The following is a 25,405-nucleotide window of genomic DNA, read 5'->3' on the forward strand; positions in this document are numbered from 1 at the left end:
TGGTATTACTCCCAAGTGAAATGCGCTATGAATAATCGAAGACTCATCATGAAGATGATACAAATGTGTTTAAAGAACCTGCAGAAGCAAGTTCTAGTGAAAGAGAATTGGGGAACAGCAACAGCTGAAGAAACCAGAGCATGTTATTGAAATGATGAAGGCAGTAGTTAGTAATTCTGTAGGCTACGAACACTGGAGAAGAGCAATGGAGGAAGCAATCGTTTCATCGGAGGAACATGCTATGTGGACTTTGGAACCTCTGCCACCAGATCGTAAGCCCATTACAAACCGAAGGGTTTGGCGAATTAAACGTGAAGCCGATGGTAAAATTGGTCGCTACAAATCAAGATCATGGAAAACGACGTTTAGTCTATGGAGTGCGTGATTGATTCTTTTATAATTTTTTGTTTATTTATAGACGCAATCACATGTTTATGACACTGTCATAACCGGTTTCGGCCATACAATGACCATCTTCAGATTCTAAATGCGGCATACACTGAACACAGGTCCATGCGTTGTTTGACAGCGTATGCCGCCTTTAGAATCTGAAGATGGCCATTGTATGGCCGACCCCGGTTATGACAGTGTTATAAACATGTGATTGCGTCTATAAATAAACAAAAAATTTACAAATCAAGATCAGTTCGTGAATTCAGTCAACAAGAAGGTATTGACTATAATGAAACGTTTAGCCTTGTCACTAGATACGATACAGTTGGAGCAGTTTGAGTGTTACTGCTAGCGAGTGTCTTCAACTGGCATCTTCAACTGGCACAATGGGACTGATCGGATATGCAAACAATCAGCAAGGTGCAGGAATCAATGGTTCAAGGACTTTCTAATGAGTCTTGGGCTTGTGGGAAGTACGGTAGATCAGAGCCTGTTTTGTCGACAAGACTGCAACGACAAGTTCATGCTAGTTCTGTATGTCGATGATGGATTAGTATCTCCAAGCAAGAAGATGGGCACTGAAGTTTTCCACGGGCATTGAATATTTCCTAAGGGAAATTCAAGATGAGTTTAAGGTTACTGATGAGCCAGTAGGATATTTATAAATATTGCATGTCAGGAGAATGGGCCAGCAGAAATTAATCGAGAAAGTAACGCTAAAGACATTCTGCGACGGTTTAACATGACAAGGGTCACATCTTGTGTCAAATCCGAACGAGCAATATCTAGAGCCAGATGAGTTGACCAATGGTAAAGCAGTTGGCTGTCTTACGTGTTTAGCTGGTGGTACAAGGCCCGATATAGCACTCGTAATGATCTTTGTGTCAAAATTTTTAAGGAATCCTGAAGAAAAATCACTTGTCATCGGTAAAAAGGATTCTACCGTCACTGGGTATAAAGTACGACGCTAACCATTCAAACGGAAGATTGTAGATAATATTGATGCTGATTGTGCCCGCAGTCCAGCAAATCGGCGCTCAGTTAGGCCGGTCTTACACTGTCATATTTCTTTGTCAAAGTTGATATGTCAAATATTTATGTCAAAGTAATTTGATGATGTATTAGGGAACTTTGTCAAATCTCTCCTGTCATCAAATAAATATGAACAAATCTAGAACCTCGCCGTAGATTTGATCAGAAAAGTCGTTCGTCTTGTTCACTGCAATGTAAAATGTAACCGCTTGGAGCGCTGGCGTCGCTACAACCATTTGACGTCTCTGTAGTGTCTGTAAACATGGCTGCAAATTTGGTGTGTTCCTTCGACTCAAACTTGCTTCGCCTAGGGCGGAGGGTTGAGCAAGGGGCACAGTGCATGCTATTAATTGTGTGTTGATGAACAGGTGGAATATGCTGCAGGCGACATACGTCCACAACCACAGATACAGCATCCGCCTCTTCCTCTGGAAACGTCCAGTCAGATTTTCAGCAAGCCGGAATAGAGGATGTGGTCACACTAAAATAAAACATTCTTTCTCAGCTTTCCATTGTATTTTGTCTAGTTTTGAACTCTGGAAGCCACAAGTTAAAAAGTGCTTCATCTGTTTCGTAATTTTTATTAATTTTGTAGTTGTTGGAACACTGATCCCATTAATTAAATTATTCAAAAATAAAAATTGCTCCTATTGCCCATGTAGTGTACTAAACATTTATTCACCTTCAGTGCTTTATAAATCGCTTCACACTTTTCTGGAATTAGTTTGGTTAACGTGCAATGTGATATTCGAGTGCTGTGTTGTAAACTATAGTAGCTCTCTCCTATATCAAGAAATCACAGTGCTACAGTTTGCCTGTCTTCTGCAGGTATAACATTTCTCAAGGGAGTGTTCTGTTTTGTAATATGAGAAGCCATTTCACTGAGCAAATACTGGAATATACCTTCATCCATTCGTAAGTAATTTATATATAAGAGTTGACGTCCTCCACTTGCAGCTTTGGTATAAAATTTTGCTCAATGCTTTTATTCCGACGCTTTTCATCCAAATACACACACAATGCAACTGTGGTACTGCAGCGCACAAAAACAAGTTGTTATCCGCCATCTTAAATTTGATGAAAAATATAAAGACAGAGTAATACCCCTTTCTAGCGCCATGTCAAAGATCTTTGTCAAAGAAATTTGACGAATATTTGATCATATTTCCTTGTCAAAGAAATTTGACGAATATTTGATCATATTTCCTTGTCAAAGAAATACGGTAGTGTAATACCAGCCTTAGCGGAGTCGTTGCAAGATCCTGCGGAGCTACTTAACGGCAATAGTGCATATAAGTGTCAACAACGGAGTGAGAATATGTAACTGCCAATGAAAAGAGGAGGGGGGGGGGGGGGCGGCAAGAGAACGAATATAGCTATCCAAGCTCTATGAAGAGATTTCACCACTGGAGAGGGGTTCTGTTCTTGTTGACAGTGCAAACGCCATTAAAGTGGCCAGAAATCCTGCCTAGTACTGTATTTAGCAACATAAACATTTGGGGGAAGTGTTTAAGTAAAATATTGATACTAATCTCTATGCAGTGTAGTATTTCTGTCTTTTGTTGCTGTCCTAAAATGTATGTGTCTTGTGGCAACCACGTGTGCGTGTGTTTTACATTGTCAGTTTTTTCTTCAAGTTTCTGCAATAAGTATAATACTAAATTGACACGCGGAGCTGTTGTTTCAAATGTCATTCGACAATCACACCGTCTGTCCCGCCATTGTACCCCTCCACTCTTGAGTAACGCGGTAAAACACATTTGCAGAAAAACGTTAGAAGCCACCAAGAAGCACACTGTGTTTAACGTTTTCGAGAGGTTTCTTGGGAAAAGAATATTATTGGCAAAACAACTGGGGCACTATTTTGCCACAGATGTCGTATCTTCAGTTACAAGACCCTTTCGTTGCCAACGGGAGTACACTGTCCATTCCTCACACGACGAGCGAAAGTGTAATGAATTTTATAAAAAGTGCTGTGCGGTAGAAGGTGTGTACTTTCTTACTTCATGGCTGAGACGCCCACTGTCAATAAGGCACCTAGTAGGAAATAACATAAAAGACTAACCTAATTTCATAACTAGTGTCTACAAATTAATGAAATGTAATTTTCAACATCAACAAAGAATGAAATTTGAGATATTTCTTCGTGGGCGGGGAGGGGGGGGGGGGGGGCAAGCGGAGGCGTCATTTAAGTGAAATATTACTACTATTTTACGAAATATCATTTGAAGTTTTTTTTTCGCTGTTTCTTCCTTTTTACTAATCACATAAACACGTAATTTGACGTTTTATGGCTAGGAGGATACATTAGTGCTGCAGCTTAATACCGGGTCTCGTCCAGATGTCAGCGACCGGCAGGGAGAGAAACACAGCTGCACGTCTCGTGCGCTGCGACATCAATAGCTGCAGCGTACGTGACTGCTACCTGCGCAATCCAAGCAGACACCCGGCGCGGTGTCTGATGGTGAATAGTAAATGCTTTTACGGTCGCTCCCATGAGCCACCGCGCCGAGTGCCGGCTTGGTTTGCGGCAATAGTACGTGACAGTGCAACGTTTACGTTCCGCGGGCAGGAGCAGCCAACGAAAGGGCGTAACGCTGCTTTGGCTTTAAACCCATCAGCGCGCGCTCTCTCTCTCTCTCTCTCTCTCTCTCTCTCTCACTCTCACTCTCTCACATACACACACACACACACACACACACACACACACCTGCACGACCATTTGAAAGTCCGTGAATACGTCTGAAAACTGCTACATGAAAACATTTTGAATGGAGAGCATGGTCTCCGTTGCTTACTAAGAGAATGCAGAAGAGAGTACTTACATGACCATCGCGGAATTCTTCATGATGCGCCCGCAGGGGCCGAACTGCTGAATGGGGGACGGCGCATTGAGCGACCGCGTCCGCCTGCAACAGCAGAACATGGGTCCAGTTAGCGACTGGCCAGATAACGGCCTCTTCTGAGTGCGCGGGTATCAGCAGCCGCGCAGATAACCGACAGATCCTCAGACTGCGGGGCGCGATACACGCTCATTACCTGAAAGCTGTTGCCTGCGGCAATCAAAGCGCTACTTACCTCATTCTGGCGGACAACTCCAAACCTCGCACACAGAACAGCAGTCGGCCATCACTAATAAAACTAAATACTTTGAGTTAAGTATTAATAACCAACACCGGCCTTCTAGCCATTATCATTAAAAAAATCGCACTTTTGACCTTGATTTTTTTTCGGAATCTTATGTCGAGTCGAGTCCACCAGTATTTTTAAATGAACACCTCACTCGTTTTACGTTCCTTGGTTATTTCAGCCTCAGATGCTATACTGATCTTTTGTATTTCCTGTCCACTTTCACGCTATTCGTTATTAGCAACAAACGCTTCAAGAGGAGAGCGTGGACGTCCAGTCAATGCGAGCAAGTCTTATTTCCCGACAAAGGAGTGATCAATAATAGCTTACCACTGGAGTCATGACATGACGATGCACCACAATATTTACTAGGAACTGCGCGTAACCTCATCAATTAGTCGACTAATAGTCAGATTTAAGGAAGTCAGCATTTGAAAGATGCGACTAATTCATCAACTGGAGATAGGCATCGTAGGCTCCCTCTGTATTGCTACTTCCGCTACACAAAACATTTTGCCTGCCACCTCTCATTCCGGGCGCGCTAGTGTTATACGTATTCAAAGAAAAAAGTAATCCTGGCCGTATTAAAATTAAGAAATGATTTGTGATGCTTTGAGGGTGAATACCACCAAACGTTAATCTCCTTGCCTTCACGTGATATTCTTAAGAGAGGAATTCTTTAAACTTCACATCCGGTACGAGCCGAATATTGACAAAATTGTAAGAAAGTGCTATTTCCCCGAAGCTAACGCAGCGAATGTAATGCGATACGATACGCAACTATGGAAAGATCCGTTGCCGATTGAGGTATTTTTGGCAATCTACGAAAAATACTTATTTCAATGACTTCAATAGTTTTTGGGTCATGACGTGATAAGGTGAAGTTGTGTCCCAGACGGTAATCTCTTTCGTTAAAAAAAATATATCAACATAATTCTAATCCTAATTTAAATTAAGAACAATTTTTTCAAATCCTTTAATATACTTTACAGGTTAATATATGTGAATTTCTGATACGTTGCGTGACATCTGTAGGAGGTAGAGACCTTCAACCGATTTTTATATAGCCGCGGCGATAGGTGTGCTGTTGGTAACTGCCCTAAGTTTCGACGTCAAACGTCTGATGCCAATAGTTGAAATCAGACTACAGCAACCTTTACACGGAACGTAACATTTCTTAAAACTGCAAGTACCTCTTTCATTTGCCGTAATAAATTATTCTGCTTCCACTGGGCTATGATTCTTAACTAAAAGAACTCACTCAAGAACTTAACCAAAATCTAGGATTTGTCGGCTCAAGGTTTTCATTCTGCAGCTTAGGTGTGGGCATTACCTCAGCATAAAAGTGTAACATGCAGAGAATTCCCGTTATAAACAGGAATCAATATGTAATTGAGCGTAAGATGATCTCCACACACGAAAATGAAAAACGGCTGTTCCGAAAAAACAGCTGGGAAGGTTTGTTTGGATTGAGAAAGCTGTTAAGCCTCTTTTGTCACGGCTGGTAACTATAACCATATTCGCTGTCACTTTAACAGGACGTATTGTGGTCACCGTTTGTCATTTATAAATAAATGCACGTTAACCTACACGGGTACTTTCAAATCTGTTCCATTTATCATCACTAAAGAATGGCCGAAACTTTCAATATGAAGGCGGTTATCTTCGGCTTTTTGTTTCCGAGTTCGTGCCATGGTCCTTGAGAAAATAGTGCAAAAAAATCACTAAGTACTTCTCAAAATTATGATTTCTATTTAATATTAAACCCTCTAGCTTTCTGTCAAATTGAACGGAAATTTGAATTCGTGATTAGAAAACAATGAGATCGGAAAACGCGGCCGGTAGTGGGATTTGTGTCTTCGGACATCGCCATCTTTAATGTTTACAAGCTTCCAACACTAAATAAACACACTATTCTGCGGTTCCGGCAGTTAAATTAGACTTCTCGTTACCTTATATATTTTTTACTAAGGCCGCGTTTCAGAGAACTACGTACACAAATCGCGCAGAGAAACTTTTTTTAGCAACTAAATTCGAAACATATTTACGTCTGGTAAGCCAATACATTTTACCCACATCCGTCAGCCAACGCTACGATACAATGGTTTTCGGGATTATTATCTACGATAATACTTCGTAATCTCAAACTCAATTAGTAATGCATTTTTACAAGAGTGTAACACGACATCAGATTAAGTGTGAAGAAAGTAATCTTTCTGTATGCACTACAAACTCAAAGCCAAAATTTCATAACTTACACTTGTACAATAAACGTATCGCCCATGTGGTACTCTTTCATATACCTGAATGTGTCAAAAGACATATTGCAACGTTCTCTTACGCACGAAACACTGTCTCAGCACAAATTCTCTAACATTAAGAGCTACAGCTCAAAGCACTCTGTTAACTATACCGCACGTGCAAAGATCTTCCATAACAACAGAGAGCGAAGAGACAGAAGAAACACACTACCGCTCAATGCGCCAAGACTATGAGATTACTTCGCCAAAGAAAGCAGACTTGCAACGCCAAACAGATTTCGCTGCTCTTGTTCTGGCAAGCAGTTCACTTCTGTCCTACCGAGAGTAGCTCATTCCAGTCTGCGAAGATCACTAGAAGTGAAGAAATTTCATATACGAGTTTTGGGTAGCTTATTTAATACGAAATATTTATGTGTGAATATGTTCTTTTATCCCATGTATATAACGATACCACTATAATGTTACTGAATGTTAGATTCAACAGAGAGAATCCGCGCAAGCGGTCAGCACACAGCGATTATTCCTTCAGTGACAACAGTATTTCAAAAATTTCATAGTAAACTACAAAATACAAATAGGTGATTTCTCATTATGATTTAAAGTGTTACTCTTTAAAACGGAGAAGTAAGTACATACAGCCACCTCAGACTGTTTAAAAGTGTTACTTTTGAATACCTCGTGGGAGCAGACAGTGATCAATGTTATTACTAATAGTTACTATCAAAATCAGTCTTGCTCACAATCTTTTTTTTTATTTATTCTGGTAACACGTTTCTGCCACGCCTGTGGTCATCTTCAGACCAAAATACTGTGTGAGCAGGAGCAGTGATTTACCACCAGAAGGATGCTCCTGCTCATACAGTGTTTTCGTCTGAAGATGACCACAGGTGTGGTCGAAACCGGTTGCCAGAATAAATAAATTAGAGATCAAGACTGATTTTAATAGTAACTATTAAAAGTGTCTTGTTTACACTTCTAAAATTGCTGTTTATTCACATTTTGACTATGGAAATTTGTGGTAAGGTCTTATGAGACCAAACTGCTGAGGTCATCGGTTCCTAAGCCTACACACTACTTAATCTAACGTAAACTAACTGACGCTATGGACAACCCCATGCCCGAGGGAGGACTGCCGTCCGCTGCGGCCGAACGGTTCTAGGCGCTTCAGTCCGGAACCGCGCTGTTGCTACGGTCGCAGGTTCGAATCCTGCCTCGGGCATGGATGTGTGTGGTGTCCTTAGGTTAGTTAGGTTTAAGTAGTTATAGGTCTAGGGACTGATGACCTCAGATGTTGAGTCCCATAGTGCTTAGAGCCATGTTTTCGAGGGAGGACTCGAACCTCCGACCGGGGCAGCCGCACGGACCGTGACAAGGCGCCTCAGACCGCTTTTTGACTATGAGCGAAACTTCAGTTTACATGTGTTTGCCCTTGTTTTACACATGTATTTATTAGCAACAGGAATGGTGAATATTTTACTGCTGCTTTGAATGCAAATCGAAATATGTGTACACGAAAAGTTACTTTTCATAACTAAGTATCACAAAGGGCGAATGTAGTTACCGCGCTAGTAAGAGGCGCTTTATGTTCTGGAAAACATCTAGACGGTCCATCAGCAGTTAATATAAGTTAGTAGTGCATATTTGTGTTACAGTACGCCCACGCGTTCGCGACACAAGCGCTAGCTTAATTTAGTAGTGTGGCAGTGTATTGCCAGCCAGTCCGTTGAATGTTTCGACATTTCGAGAAATTTTCAGATACAGATAATATTTATATAGTATAGTATCAAACATTAGACTTAAAGTATTCATACCTCCGAACAAGTGTGCTTATTTTAAAGTACTCGTAATAGTATTCCATAACAATGTGCGGAGAATGTATGGGTGCGATTAATATTTTAGTTTCTCTAAGGATAAACGAAAGTTAAATGTATGTACCAGAATGTAGACCTTAAGTGCAATTTTTTAAAATGTTAATACTAAAATAACTTCATGTGGCTCAAGGGCCTGGTGCAAGTCCTTTAACTGGACGTGCCATCTGCGACTTGCTCGTCCCTAACCTATTCCAGATATACAACCGAGGAAAAGAGCCCTACAGCTTAATGTGGAATCCGAACCACTTGTCGTTTCCGGCAAATCTCGACATAACTGTGGGGTGAATTCTGAGACTCGTGTATACACTGATAAGCTAAAACATTATGACCACTGCCCACCGCGACGATGGATGCCACCTGGTGGCGCTGCGGGCACATGACGCGGTAGCAAAAGTATGTAAGTGGAGCAGAGACGGACGGGGGATCACCCTAGCGTTGCAAATTGGAAAATCCATAGAGATAAGCGACTTTGCCAAAGGGCAGGCTATTATTACGCAGAGCCTGTGAACGAGGATCTCGAAAACGGCAAAGCTAGTCGAATGTTCACGTGCTACTGTCGTGAGTATCTACGGAAAGATGTAGAAGGACAATGAAATTACCACTAGGCGCTACATGGTTGGACGTCCACGACTGCAGAACGTGAGGTTCGGAGGCTTGTCTGCTCTGTAAAGTAGGATAGATTGTGACCTGTGTGGTGTCACCGCCAGACACCACAGTTGCTAGGTGGTAGCCTTTAAATCGGTCGCGGTCCGTTAGTATACGTCGGACCCGCGTGTCGCCACTGTCAGTGATTGCAGACCGAGCGCCGCCACACGGCAGGTCTAGTCTAGATAGAATCCCCAGCACTCGCCCAGTTGTACAGCCGACTTTGCTAGCGATGGTTCACTGTCTACATACGCTCTCATTTGCAGAGACGAAAGTTTAACATAGCCTTCAGCTATGTCATTTGCTACGACCTAGCAAGGCGCCATATTCAGTAACTATGAATGTATTCGGAACAGACAATATTGTGAATCATGTACCGTCAAGAGCGACGTTCATCATTAATGGATTAAAGTTAAGTATCAAACTAATTACGTCCGCTTTCTGAATTCTCATTCCTTGTCCTGTTCCAGACCTCACGTCAGTATAGTTCTTCCCTCTTCACGCCAGCCTGCGTGAGCTAAAACGCGTGCATTTCGGCCTCCACTCGTAACACGGTGTTGGCTCTTCTGGTAACACAAAAACCTGTGGCATCTCTGGCGAAAGAGCACAATAGTGGTGCACGCACAAGCTTTTCGGAGCACACCGTTCATCGTACAGTGTCGACCATGGAATTCCGCAGCAAACCACTACTACTTGTTCACATGACCCAACGACATTGTCAATTACGATTGCAGTGGGCACAGGGCCATCGGGATTCGACCATCGATCAATGGAAACGTGTAGGCTCTTCGAGTGAATTACATGTTTGTTACACTAAATCGATGGCCGTCTCCACCGACGCCATCATCGTGATGAACGGCGGGTCGAAAAATGCAGCGCGCATGGACGCAGACTGGTGGGAGCAGCATTACGCTATGGGAAACATTCTCCCGTGCTTGCATGGGACCTGTGGTAGTAACAGAACACGCTGACAGCTGCGAACCACCCGCATCCCTTAATGCTTGAGGTCTTACCCAACAGCGATGTCATGTTTCAGCAGTATAATTATCCGTGTCTCGGAGCCAGAACCGTTGCTACAGTGGTCTGAGGACCGTTACAGTGAACTCACGTTGATGTCTCGGCGACCAAATTCTCCTGATGTAAATCCTATGGAACCCATCTGAGTCGCTATCGGGCGCCTCCATCGCGTACGGTCATCAGCGGCCCGTTATTTTCGCGAGTTGAATGACCTGTGCGTATACATCTAATGCCACAAACCTACCAACAAACTGTCGGATACCTGATACGCAGACTCAGCGATGTATTTTGTCCCAAAGACGGACGAACGTGGCCATAACCATTTGGCCCATCAGTGTATATCTGATGGAAATAGAATATTCGCCGAGTGTTCCTTGAGACGTTTCAGCGGTATTCACTTGTACTAGCGAGTAAATGCCATCCAAACATAAAAAATTTGCAGAGTGCCTACGGACAAAACTCTGTTCTGCGCATCTGAATGATCACTGAATATCTATTCCCGCTCTGCAACTGTTTATATCTATAGCGATATTATTCTGATTATGTTTATGTTATTCTTCCGATAAATATTCGTTTTAATCAGTAATAACCATGTTAAGAAGTGAATTTGAAACGAAGGAAAACACGTAAACATCAAAATTGAGAGGTTCGATCTAAAAAAATTTCACCGTCGCCCACGATAGAAATAACTGATAATTTTCGTGAACTAAAATACATTTAGTACGTATTTTTAAGTAACAGTTTATACAGGTAGCATACTTCTTGAAATGTACATGCTTGATATGTGATATAATAATGTGATATGTTGTTGTTGTGGTCTTCAGTCCTGAGACTGGTTTGATGCAGCTCTTCATGCTACTCTACCCTGAGCAAGCTTCTTCATCTCCCAGTACCTGAGCCCCCTTAAACCCCACAAAAAAAAAAAAAACCTCCCAGTACCTACTGCAACCTACATCCTTCTCTATCTGTTTAGTGTATTCATCTCTTGGTCTCCCTCTACGATTTGTACCCTCCACGCTTTCATCCAATATTAAATTGGTGATCCCTGGATGCCTCAGAGCGTATCCTACCAACCGATCCCTTCTTCTAGTCAAGTTGTGCCACAAATTCATCCTCTCCCCAATTCTATTCAGTACCTCCTCATTAGTTACGTGATCTACCCATCCAATCTTCAGCATTCTTCTGTACCACCACATTTCGAAAGCTTCTATTCTCTTCTTGTCCAAACCATTTATCGTCCAGGTTTCACTCCATAGAAATGCTTTCAGAGAAGACTTCCTGGCACTTAAATGTATACTCGATGTTAACAAATTTCTCTTCTTCAGAAACGCTTTCCTTGCCATTGCCAGTCTACATTTTATATCCTCTCTACTTCGACCATCACCAGTTATTTTGCTCCCCAAATAGCAAAACTCCTTTACTACTTTAAGTGTCTCATTTCCTAATCTAATTCCTTCAGCATCACCTGATTTTATTTGACTACATTCCATTATCCTCGTTTTGCTTTTATTGATGTTCATCTTATATCCTCCTTTCAAGACACTATCCATTCCGTTCAACTGCTCTTCTAAGTACTTTGCTGTCTCTGACAGAATTACAATGTCATCGGCGAACCTCAAACTTTTTATTTCTTCACTATCGATTTTAATACCTACTCCGAACTTTTCTTTTGTTTCCTTCACTGCTTGCTCAATATACAGACTGAATAACATCGGGGAGAGGCTACAACTCTGTCTCACTCCCTTCCAACCACTGCTTCCCCTTCAAGTCCCTCGACTCTTATAACTGCCATCTGGTTTCTGTACTAATTGTAAATAGCCTTTCGATCCCGGTATTTTACCCGTGCCACCTTCAGAATTTGAAAGAGAGTATTCCAGTCAACATTGTCAAAAGTTTCTCTAAGTCTACAAATGTTAGAAACGTAGGTTTGCCTTTCCTTAATCTTTCTTCTAAGATAAGTCGTAAGGTCAGTATTGCCTCACGTGTTCCAACATTTCTACGGAATTGAAACTGATCTACCCCGACGTCGGCTCCTACCAGTTTTTCCATTCGTCTGTAAAGAATTCGCGTTAGTATTTTGCAGCTGTGGCTTATTAAACTGATTGTTCGGTAATTTTCACATCTGTCAACACCTGCTTTCTTTGGGATTGGAATTATTATATTCTTCTTGAAGTCTGAGGGTACTTTGCCTGTCTCATACATCTTGCTCACCAGATGGTAGAGTTTTGTCAGGACTGGCTCTCCCAAGGCCGTCAGTAGTACTGATGGAATGTTGACTACTCCCGGGGCCTTGTTTCGACTCAGGTCTTTCAGTGCTCTATCAAACTCTTCACGCAGTATCGTATCTCCCATTTCATCTTTATCTACATTCTCTTCTATTTCCATAATATTGTCCTCAAGTACATCGCCCTTGTATAGACCCTCTGTATACTCCATACTCCTTCCACCTTTCTGCTTTCCCTTCTTTGCTTAGAACTTGGTTTCCATCTGAGCTCTTGATATTTATACAATATGATATACAATGAGATATAATAAAGTTAATTTGACATTAACAGCTAGAAATTAGGCTATCAGCCGGACTTTAAGCTTACGTGCAACACAATTATGAACTGCAAACGATAATAACTTATGCAAGATAACGAAATTTATTTCTCTGTTGATCCATTGTGAACGTGGGACAGCAGCTGGTCATATATTTAACAAAGAAATTCGCGAAATACCCATGTAAATCGAGAAGTTATTTTATTTTATTTTCGCTAACAGTTTCGGCAGTTCAATATGCCATCTTCAGGTCCCTCTCTGAAAAATTATCGATTTCTGCAAACTGGAGCCGTCCGTTTGTGGATGTCGTGAACTCTGAAGTGCTTTCTTCGAGGACTTGACTGCAACTGACAAGTCAAGTCTTCGAAGAAAGCAGTTGAGAAATCACTACATCCAGAAACAGTCGGTCCCAGTATGCAAAAATCGATAATTTTTGAGAGGTGCTTATGGGGCCTGAAGATGGCTTATCGAATTGCCGAAACTGGTAGCGAAAATAAAATAACTTCTCAATTTGCACGGCTATTTGGAGAATTTCCTTGTTAAATAAATTTATTTTGTGAGTGTTCCGCGAAAAGTAGTGTGGTCAAGAAAATATGGTCTTGTCCAACTGTGGACGCGGTAAAAGACGAGACAACGCAGGTAATTCAAACTGCATCAGAATAATTTACACCTTGTGTCGGTGGAGCTGTAAGTGCGTCAGATTTTATATCTCACAACCAGCACTGTACTGACCTGACAGACGAAAAATTTAACTTCTTTCCTTCGTGGAAGACCACAATGATATAGAACTTTTTGAAAGAAATTTCAGCCATCTGAATGTTAATCGTTCATTTATTGTACACAACCATGATTTCAGCTTTGTGCTATTCTCAAGTGGAAGTTGAAATGTCAGAATATGTCTGACCATTATGTGACATGTCATCGTCGAAAAGACGAATTTCTGGTCTTACAGGCTAGTTGTATTCTGTAATACAACTGATCTATTAAGACCAGAAAGATGTTTTTTCGGCGATGACGTGTCACAAACAGGTCAGACATATTTTAACATTTCAATATGCACTTGAGAACAACTGCAAAGCCAAAATCATGATTGTGTAAAATATACGAGCAATTAACAATTAAATGCTGGAAAATTCTCTCAAATAATTTCTTTTTTCGCTGGAAATTTTTTCTGGCCTCTCACACTGTCTGAGATCTCAAACTGTCGAAAGTCAAAAGCCAAGCGATGTTGCATGCATCAAGTGTACTGACACGTTTATATAGAAAACATATTTTTTTCCTTATTGATGTCAAGAGTACAGCGTAACTCTAGTACGTATGTACACGTTCTTTCTTTAATTAAGTAAACATAAATGTTGTTCAAATCGATACTGTAAATTACTCGTATCCTGTCAAAGACCCATGCGATCTGTATTATAAGTAAGTATTCGTTGGCGAAAAGGAAACAATACTTGGAGTCGTGGCTGTAATTTTCCGCTGGCCTTTAACATTAAACTTAAGTACATAGTTTACTTCATTGTTGTCATTTAAAGAATAATTTCCTTTCTTGGAACTCCAACATGTATATGTATTTATTCATAAATTTTCTGGAACAGCAGAGTCAGCAACAAATTGTTCGGAGACGCAATGACCGAACACCTACCGCGTTTAGTCATTAATTCGCCTTTGAATAGAATACGAAGCGGCCCTGAGATACATCACAGGTAATTTGAAGTACCTTGCAGCAATTTTTCGTGCAAGTACTGTTGAGAATGATTCGGTCATTGGTCTCCAAGCAATGACGTTGTTGGTTTCAGCACCAGTCACATACAGGCCCAGATATTCTATCTCAAAAGATGGTGCTAGAAGAAATGCCACAATCACATTGAGCGATCTGTATTGAACAGAGGACCTTTCTTCGTCAAGCACAAACCCAGTGAGGTAATATAATTATCTACCATGGGGTAATAGTATCGCCTACCACCATCGAATGAAGTGTTGTCCTCTCGCGGCGATTGTTGTCTATGTGTATTACAAGAATTTCGTTTCATTTAATTAATTCAACTGAAACGCGTCTCTAAAAACTTTCACTAATTCAGAAAAAGCGGAGAGAGCGGAATACTTCAGTATGTGGATGCTGTGTAGTGTGTAGCGTACTATCGGCCAGGCAGCAGGTAGAATGCAGCCTATCTGTTCATTTTTCACGTGACTTCCTGTTAAAATCTCCGCGAGCGGCTACTGCCAGAAGTGTGGCGACTGCGTCTGAGTCAAGTTACCTACCATCGATCGCGTAGCAGACGAGACCGGACATTTCCGCCTAGTGTTCAAATGTATGTGAAATCTTATGGGACTTAACTGCTAAGGTCGTCAGTCCCTAAGCTTACACATTACTTAACCTAAATTATCCTAAGAACAAACACACATACCCATGCCCGAGGGAGGGTTCGAACTTCCGCCGGGTCCAGCCGCACAGTCCGTGACTGCAGCGCCCTAGACCGCTCGGCTAATCCCGCACGGCCATTTCCGCCTATTTATGTGTTTACGGTGAACTGTGACTCTAAGTTCGTTTTACGTGTAGGCTCGCGATTACGCCTGTAATCAGCAGGCACCGTTTAACGCATACCGTGCTTTATGCGATAAGCAAGAAGATAGCAGTGCACAAGGTCGCTTGACTGGACTCTGCTTCCGTGAGCTCAGACGTAGACAAAAATCACAAACATTTGATTTAATGACAGTCGAAACTGAGAAACACTCGCCCTCGTTTTCTTCTGAGGTCTGCAGAGCCACTGCAATGCTGCTAAATTTACTGCATTTTTAGATTTTTAAGTATCATGATAATACTGAAAAATCTGAAAAACACTCTTATCCAACGAATGGTAGCATATCATTTGCATATCACTTGCTAAAAACGCACACTACACCAACACGTCGCCAAAATTAAATTAATCTTCTGATTTTGCATCATGATCATATTACTTATAAGTTTGAGGATAACACAAGTGAAACTAAACTCTCCCAACGTATACTCATATGTTGTTGAAAAGCTCTCGCCGGCCGAAGTGGCCGCGCGGTTCTGGCGCTGCAGTCTGGAACCGCGAGACCGCTGCGGTCGCAGGTTCGAATCCTGCCTCGGGCATGGATGTGTGTGATGTCCTTAGGTTAGTTAGGTTTAACTAGTTCTAAGTTCTAGGGGACTAATGACCTCAGCAGTTGAGTCCCATAGTGCTCAGAGCCATTTGAACCATTTTTTGAAAACTCTCGTCTTTCCAGCCGGTTGGCAGTTAGGAATGTTGACCTTTATAAAAATGTTGGCACTCTGGTGTATTGTAATTAATAAAATATCGTTATCGATCCTCGATATATCGAAAAAGTTATTTATACATCGACCGAAAAAATAACGACGTATCGGCCAAAAAAACTGTCAGCTGGACATTGTAAATATACGGTCAATTTTAGAGCTGTATATTTAAGTATTGATTTATTATTAGATATTCTGCACATCAACAAGATGGCAGCGTGCTTATCCCCCTTGGAGAAGAATTGAAAGGAAAACGATGCACGTCTGTGCTTGGCGATAATCACTTTGCTAACAATGGTAACTGCATTTAAGTGGCACAAAAAAAAGACGTCCGATGGGTCCGTCGTTCGGTTTCCTCACAAATCGGATTGGTCCGGAACACTTCACGTCGACTTCTCTGTTTTTTTTTTCGTTTCAGGAAACGCCAGCGGCGTAGCGGTTGTAGCGTCAAAATTTAGTGGTGAAGTTAAACGTTGCAGTTTCTGTTGGTGGCGCCTAGCGCCGATTACGTCAGCATTTTCTCTCAACACGCCACCGTCCACTGCAAAGCCAATCTTGTCATTTAGATTTTTGTTCATCATTTTCACCAACTGTTTTTGAAAAATTCTGATGTGAAGAAATAGCACACTAAATGAGTAATTTTTTTTAAGCAACTGGTGTGCTACTTTTTCACATTAGATATCTTGTCATTTCATTAACAGCGCCCCCCCCCCCCCCCCCAAAACGCAATCGGACTTCTTTGTGCCGTCTGTACTTGCCTCCCACAGTCAAAGACTAGAAGTGACGATAGTAAGAAGTCCTTGCTTGAAACAGCGAAAGTATAATTATGTTCTACTATAATTTCAAAAGAATGATTTCAAAATTTACGGAAAACTGCGAAAAATATAAAATAAAAATATCGGCACTCGATATTGCCATTTCGATATCGATGTATATCGGTGAAAAATATCGCCGAAGTATATCGATATGTTTTGGAAAATATAACGATAATTTATCAACAGTACTAGTGGCGGTGTTTAAGTACTGCGACGTTCAAAAGAATGCCATATTTACCTTCTGGAAAAGATACGACACCTCTACAGAGATGAGATATTCTGCAACTTCAAACAGCTGCAATAAGAACGCATCGGGAAGGAGAGACATTACATTAGTTCTCCTGCAAAATGATGTCGAGATGAAACATCCCACAACAGTTTGCGAATTATGGCACTCAATGATATACGAGAAGGCCGACCCGATTGTACGACGAACAGGGGGGGGGGGGGGGGGGCGGCATAGTGAGGCAGCCCACTCGCTTTAACGGGAAGCGCGGGGCAAGAACGCGCGTACCTAGCTCGCATGCCGCGTGCATATGGCAAGGGCACCACCAGCACACACTTAGCCGTCCTCTCACGGGACGCGAAACTGCACGTGACGTCACATCGTGGAATTCCACGTTCCACTGCACTGCATAGCGTGTAATAAACAATCTGGCATGTCAGCTTTTTTGCCTCGTGGAGAGGAGCGTGGTGAATGCGCTGCGATTCGTTTTACGTTACAAGCAGAACACGAGAGCTACCATACCGTACGGCGTTAAACATCATATCTGGTGGGTTTTCTTGCTCATGGAGTACGTGGTATGAATGTAAGCTGTTTCAAAGCATCATCAGCAAACTGAGGATTGGAACGCGTCGTTTTAGCTACGATTCGTTACAATAAAATGATGGGAAACACACACGTTACCGAGGAAAGTGTTTGACCATCTAGTGTTGGCACCGAACGTCAAGTACACTGGCATCCAAAATTAAAGCAACAAACCGCTATTTCCCCTTCCTGTGTCTAATTCACGATATAGTCATACAAACTGTCTACAGACGTCCATACCATGGTGTTCTGCACGGACGATGGCATTCGGGGTAACGGAAAACCACAGCAACGATGACATCAGGGCACCTATCAGACTTGCTTGCCATTTACACAATCGCTGTGTACAGTCACAGACGGTGTAGCACGGTACAGAAAATACGCCTACCAGATTCTCCACGGTGGAGGGCCTAGGAAGAATGGAAGCGGACAGACGCAAACTGATGTGGCCCGATGGCCTAATGTGAACCGTTCTGTTGTTTCTCGGATGTGACGAAAGTTTGTTGTTGTTGTGGTCGTCAGTCCTCAGACTGGTTTGATGCAGCTCTCCCTGCTACTCTATCCTGTGCAAGCTTCTTCATCTCCCCTCAGAACATGTCTTACCAACCGATCCCTTCTTCTAGTCAAGTTGTGCCACAAACTCCTCCTCAATTCTATTCAGTACCTCCTCATTAGTTATGTGATCTACCCATCTAATCTTCAGCATTCTTCTGTAGCACCACATTTCGAAAGCTTCTATTCTCTTCTTGTCTGAACTATTTATCGTCCACGTTTCACTTCCGTACATGGCTACACTCCATACAAATACTTTCAGAAACGACTTCGTAACACTTAAATCAATACTCGATGTTAACAAATTTCTCTTCTTCAGAAAAGCTTTCCTTGCCATTGCCAGTCTACATTTTATATCCTCTCTACTTTGACCATCATCAGTTATTTTGCTCCCCAGATAGCAAAACTCCTTTACTACTTTAGAGAACGAAAGTGTATCCCAAAGACCAGGGCAGTACCGACCATGTGTGACATCAGAAAGAGAGGACTGTTATTTGGCTGTAAGGGAATGACGGTACCGCCTTAGAACTGCACGGCAACTGGCATCTGACCTCCCGGCATCCAATGGACGTGTTGGATCGAGATAAACGGTGTACAGAAACCTTCGACAGCGTGGCCTTTATTGTCGGAGATCTGCTATTTGTGTATCTCTGACGCATATTCGCAGAAGGGAACGTCTACAGTAGAGTCGTCAACTTGTTACCTGGACTGTCGAACAGTGGGCCAATGTTCTTTCCACAGATGTGTCCCAATTTAGCCTGGAGAATGGATCGCGACAGATTAGTTTCTGGTGAGAACGTGGCACACGATTTCGGGACCCAAACTTTGTGGAAACAGACCTATATCGAGGAGGATCCCCAACGGTGTGGCCAGGGATTATGTTGACCACCCGAACACCTCTTCATGTACGGGGAATCGGAAAGCTGAAACTGCTGTCAAGTATCGTGACGAGACTTTGGGACCTCACGCGCGGTTGTTGAGAGGTGCTGTGGACCCAGACTTCGTATTGATGGACGATAACGCTCGACCTCATGGAGCACGAGCGGGTCATGTTTTTTTCTGGAACCTGCTCACTCTCCCGATATGAATCCTATGGAGCACGTCTAGGATGCTCTAGGCAGACGGGTTCCATAACGTCAGCATCCACCAATCGCTCTCCGAGACTTGCGAGCAGCTCTGCAGTAAGAATAGGTGTTATTGCCTCAACAAGAGATTGATATCATTCACAGCATGCCCCGTCGTTGTCAGGCCTGTATTGGTGCCGGAGGTGGTCACACGCAATGCTGAGCACATTAACCAGTTGTCAGAATATAGGTGCAAATCCGTTAGTTGGAAAAAACGAAGCACATTTTTGTCTATCGTTATGCATGTTGTAGTTGTTTACGTTCTGCGCTCTTTACAATGTTTCTACTTTACAATCACCTGTTTATGCGATTTTGTCAAAAAATAAAACGCAACCTTCCAAAATTTCCGTTTGTTGCTTTAATGTTGGACAGCAGTGTATTCACCATATCGGCGGACTCCTTCCGATACCACCCTCCTTTTCTCAGCAACGCCCAGTTACACAGCTTTTATACTAATTAATCCTAACTGTTGTCTCAAGTGGTCTACGTAACAGATGCTGCGAAATATGTTTTGAAAACAGAGTTTCGTGCGTGTGTTGAAACATTCTATTTGAAGGGCAACTCTGCTGGAAGAGAGCAAAGCTGAATGACTTTCACGGAGACTGCACCACCACCAGCGAGCGGTAAAGACCATTTACTTTTCGGTTACTGAGTTTTATGTTTAGACGTGGCTGCCGAAACACTGTAGATGGAAAGCGCTGCTATCACCCAGTTGAGGTCACCAGAAGGCGAAATCCTCGATGTTGTAACGCAAAACCACCGACTGGAAGGGCGTGAGATATTGGAAACTGTAGGCATCCCAAATGAGCGAGTAAGGTTACAATATCCTGCACAAAAACTTGAAATGAAAACGCGACTGCTGGCCGGAGTCTGTACACGTGTCAAGAGGAATGCTTCAACACAACGTCGAAGTGCAATCCACAAGGCTCTTGAGCCCTTTCGTCACTTTATATTAATATTAATACTAGACCCATCGTTACACACCACAGTTTCAATGGTCGTTACAACAATAGCCAACTGCCGGTGAGAGTCGCCGGAGAAGGCTAGGTGTGGGTTGCCAGATGTCGATGTTGTGGTCACGACTTTTTTTTGGAGGGGCGGAGGGGGCATTTCTAGGTAACAAGCTTCATAAATTACTTGCCAGAGGACAGGACAAGAACTGGCACTACTTCCATTTAATTCCTCGATTGTTTGGAAAATTATTTGAATAAAAACGACCTTGACTGGTGTAAGAAAAAAAATCCCGACCACCACGTACCCCACCAGTCACAATGGTAAAAAGTACATGAAAAGAGCTTCGAATTGGTTCCTCATCTGTCTACATCTACATCTATTCTCCACCTCACAGTTTGTGGCGGAGTCTTAGGCAAAGACTCTATCGCGAAGAGTTCATTGTCAATTCCCTCCGTTTTCTGTTCCAGTCGAGAATGGTACGCAGGAAAAACCCTTGCTGGTAAACCTCCTTGTGAACTGGAATATCTGCAATTTCACTTTCATGGCCATTTCACGAGCTACCGTGTGAGGAAGCAACATTTTGGTTGTCGATTCAATGAACCTACGTATTAGACATTTTAACTGTAAACCACACTTTAATGCACACTTTCTCGCCAGAGTTAACACCGAGTTACTTCATCCTACTCCCCAGTTTCATTTGGTGAGAAAAAATATCCAGCAAATGAGGAAAATACCGCTGGTACCCCAATAAGTATTTTTAGTTTGATGAAACCTTTTCTTCCCAATAACGAAAACAGAAGAAAAACAGGGACTTGTTAACCAAATATACAGCCATGGATGAAGACCAAGATGAAGAGTTTTTGATGTAAAATATTATTGCTTCATTTTTTTACAGCTCATATATACCATTCCCGGCGGGGCTAGGGATTTTCTCTGCCTCGTGATGACTGGGTGTTGTGTGCTGTCCTTAGGTTAGTTAGGTTTAAGTAGGGGACTGATGACATCGATGTTAAGTCCCATAGCGCTCAAAGCCATCATATATACCCAGCCATGTACACCGGGCTTTCTGAACCACGTTTGGTCGTCAATTCGTAGTTTTGTTATTCTCTGGCGCACACCGATATAATTTTAGCATCTCACAGAGTGGTTTGTATTGAAAATTATAAGCCCGTTTGTAAATCATTGGGTGAACATGTTTCCCTATCTTATTAAGGTAAGAATACGTAACATCCGGCACTTTGGTGTTCAAAACAAAAATTTTTTACGTAATGACGTTCCCCTGTCGTTCCTGACTGTTTGTGGTACATACAATGTACGGTTTTAGCAAAAATCTTGCCCTGATCACAAAAAAATTATTTATAAAGAACTATGATAGATACAGTTACGAGGTTTGTTGCAAATGGTAGCTAACACAAACTTTTTTTTTATGGACACATTGTCACATGTGCTCCGTTTGCTTCCCGCGGAACGTTTAGGCGATTCTCAAATTCTCTCCATGTCTTCACCACATATCTTCCGTTATCGCCTGTACAGCATCTCGCATTTCTGTCGTCAGAAACTGCACAAGTATCAGGAACATCTGAACGGTGCACCTGTATCCTTAAGGTAACCACGCAAGAAATGTCATGAAGGGTTATGTCTGACGGTGGACTATCTCTACCGAACCATCAGTCTGGAAATGTTACATCTCAGAATTGGCGAACAAATATCCGCCGCTGTAGCAGTTTACGATCTCGATGAAACACAACTCATGGCGGAAATTGCTGTATCTGAGCTATCAGAACACATATAGCAATGTATCCACAAACCTTTTATGAGTGAAAGTACGACTCGCAGCGAAGTACATAGGATAGTTCCTTAGAAATAAATCTTTGTAACTAGAGAAAGACTTGGTGCTCCCCCTGTGCTTTATCAACAGCGTCTTTACCCCAAATTGGTACTCTGACGTACTGGCACTAAACAACCACGAGTGCTTCGGCGCAACGTGACTGCGAGGCGCAGTACAGGCTGCCGCCACTGGAGACTCGTGGACATCCCTGGCTCTGCAGAAAGCCCAAGGCCGCCTGTCAGATTGTAAACAACGGAGAAAACATGTGAGGCCATAAGCTGACAGGACGTCGCTCACTTTCCATCGCCGGCTGTTTTCCTTTCAGATGCGCATCGCTTCGAGAGACTGCAGCAGCTTTTTGGGCTTCTCTCACCAACCTGAAGTTACACAGCATATATGCGATGATGTTCGGCCTTGACGTCTTCAACACAAGAAACGCCTCGTGACAGCAAAACAGGTGTGTCGCCGAAGATGAAGAGGACTGCAGTACGTCTGTTAGTGGACCGCAAAGTATACGCTAGCGTCACACGTTACGACGTTCCTGGAGGAAAACAAACGACTCTCGCATCGTAATCACGTATTCAGGAAACACCACGCGTGTGATGAGCTAGCTTCATTCACACAATCTCTAGCAACAGACAACGCAACGGAAGAGAGAGAGCTCGTCTTCCTAGATTTACGTAACGGCAATTTACGAAAATCTTATAGAAGACTCTTAATGCAATCAATTCTTCATTATTGCTCCTGCGTTTCCAGTAAGGTTGTTTTGTTTTTCCAAAAAATATCGTTATATATCGACAATATATATTCCTCCGATATATCGATATCGAAATTGCAACACCGAGTGCCGATATTTTTATTTCACATAACAGCTTTTTTGCAATTTTCGGTAAGTATATGAAACAGTGCTTTTGAAATCGAAGAAGAACATAATTTTACTTCACTGCGAGTAGTAGTTTTACTACGTTTTGAGCTCCAATCCAGTCTTTCTCTTTGACTGTGCGAAGCAAGTATAGGGTATAGGTGGCACAAAGAAGTCCGATTGCACTGGGAAGGGGAGGGGGGGGGGGGAGAGCGGTGTGAATGGAATAACAAGATTTCCGACGTGGAGAAACAATTTTTAACGTAACTAGTATGCTGTTTCTTCACATCGGCATTCTGTAAAAAGAGTTGCTCAAAAAGATGATCATAATTTAAATGACAAGATTAGTTTCTGTGGTGGGCGGAGACATGTGAGGGGATATGCAGGACGTAATCGAACTCCGCGCTACCAACAGAAGCTGCAACGTCAGCTTCATCACGCAATTTTGAAACTACAACTACTAGGTCGCAAGCGTTTACAGAAATGGAAAAAACGGGAAAGTCGACATGAAGTGTTTTACAAATACCCGTTATGTGACGAAACCGACCCTCGGACACCTTTTACTGTGCCACTTACATGCACTTACTATTGTTAGGAAAGTGGTTATAGCCAAGCGTGAATGTGCATCGTTTTCCTTTCAATTCTTGTTCTAAGGGGCATAAGCAGGCAGCTAGCTTGTTCAGGTACAGAATATCTAATAATCAATCTATACTTAAATATACAGATCTAAAACCTGTAGTTTGTTTACAATGTGCAGCAGTTATTTTTATAGGCCAGCAAGTCGACAGGATTCTTGTCAATATATCGATATTTTTCCGATATATCGAGGGCTGGTAGTGACATCTTTTTAAAGATCGAAATATCGAATTCCCGATATTTTTTAAAAATACCAAAAATTTTAGTTTGCAGTCCGTATTAGGTAAGCACGACCAAAGATATCGAACAAATTCGGAGAGACACTGCTGCTATCGTAAGAGCCGATGTGGCCCGTAAGAAAGCTTAACACAGATGCTCGGGAAATCCTTGAAAGAAGGACGAATGTTAAAATTCTGGCGGGTTCTGCGTTCTGATTAAGATAAGTAAACTCTTAGCTACTCTTTAGCACAGAGGTAAAGCAAACGAGTGCTGGAAACTTCTCACGACACCCAATCTTGATGGTTGTTACAAATTTTTCGCATACCTAGTGTGGATTTAACATTTATTTAAATTAACTTGGAGCTTCCATTTCTGTAGTCTAACTTTTTTAAATCGTCTTCTGATTATGTTATTATAACTACATCATCAGCAAAAAGTAAGTTCGTCGTTGATACCTCTTTACTATATTCCATATTTACTATATTATCCCAGTTAAAAATACCGTGTAAAAGTTAAATGATGCATGCTGGTGGTTAAGAGCACTCTTATCTGACACCGTGGTTAAAAGTATTTGCTTGCATTTTTTTCCTTGTGCATTTACTTGCACTTTAAATTTTGAGATGTCTGTGCAGAAAAGATAGAAGTATCAACGCGAAACGCTGAACAGCAAAAAATTTCAGTGGCAGACAGACCTACTGACCACGTTAGAAATACCACAGTAACACATTAAATTCAGACAATTCGAGAGATTTCGGCTTCAAAATTTAAAAAAATACATCGCAGAATTTAAACATCTGTAGGTGCCAAAGCCACAATTGAGACGATGATAAACTTCTATACTACTATGGTATTCTCTAAACTTTTTTATGGACTATAGTATAGATCCTTGAGAGAAGAAGAAAAATCGAAGAATCCAGTCGGTTGAAATAGGTTTCTATTGCCGATTTTGAGATACTCAACAGCTGGAGAAATGGAAATACTAGACCCACAGTTGATGATGTGAAGAGCGAACTGGAAGAAATTTAAGCGCATCATATAAAATGGCTAATCAGGTTGAAAGAATCGGCCATAATAGACATCCAAAACTAATTTATAAAGTCATAGGGTAACGTAGCAGAGACAACACCACAGTAAAGAGGGAAAAATCAATTTTTAGGTCCCTAACGACAGAACAGCCTTACCAAAACTACTCAATAATGATGATGACGATGACGATAACGGTGACAAATACGACACTTTTTTAATTTTTTATTTTTTTCCTACACTCACATCTGGCTTTTTGGCTTACCTCTAACAGATTTTCCATCTGTCAGACCTATGTAATGTACATTTATGTTCTTCAAAAGCTAATTATTGGACTGTGTAAAAAAACAGAAACACAGTGCGGCAAAGAAGTGTAAAGATATCAGTGAGAATCGTAAGTGAAAAGAATGAGGTCCTT

General features: G+C 42.0%; 1 protein-coding gene across 8 annotated transcripts in view; it reads right to left on the reverse strand.

Annotated features, from left to right (window-relative positions):
- Positions 1-25,405, reverse strand: part of LOC124776297 (NAD kinase-like) — a 518,770-nt gene that overhangs the window by 106,782 nt on the left and 386,583 nt on the right. For 7 of the 8 annotated variants that reach the window (XM_047251218.1, XM_047251220.1, XM_047251222.1 and 4 more), the window contains exon 2: positions 4,251-4,334. In XM_047251218.1, the coding sequence (XP_047107174.1) occupies positions 4,251-4,334 (84 nt within the window). Of the gene's footprint in view, positions 1-4,250; positions 4,335-6,857; positions 6,893-25,405 lie in introns of those variants that run through there. The other variant, XM_047251219.1, reaches the window with a different exon arrangement.

The sequence above is a fragment of the Schistocerca piceifrons genome, chromosome 2 (genome assembly GCF_021461385.2).
Source record: "Schistocerca piceifrons isolate TAMUIC-IGC-003096 chromosome 2, iqSchPice1.1, whole genome shotgun sequence".
Lineage (NCBI taxonomy): Eukaryota > Metazoa > Arthropoda > Insecta > Orthoptera > Acrididae > Schistocerca > Schistocerca piceifrons.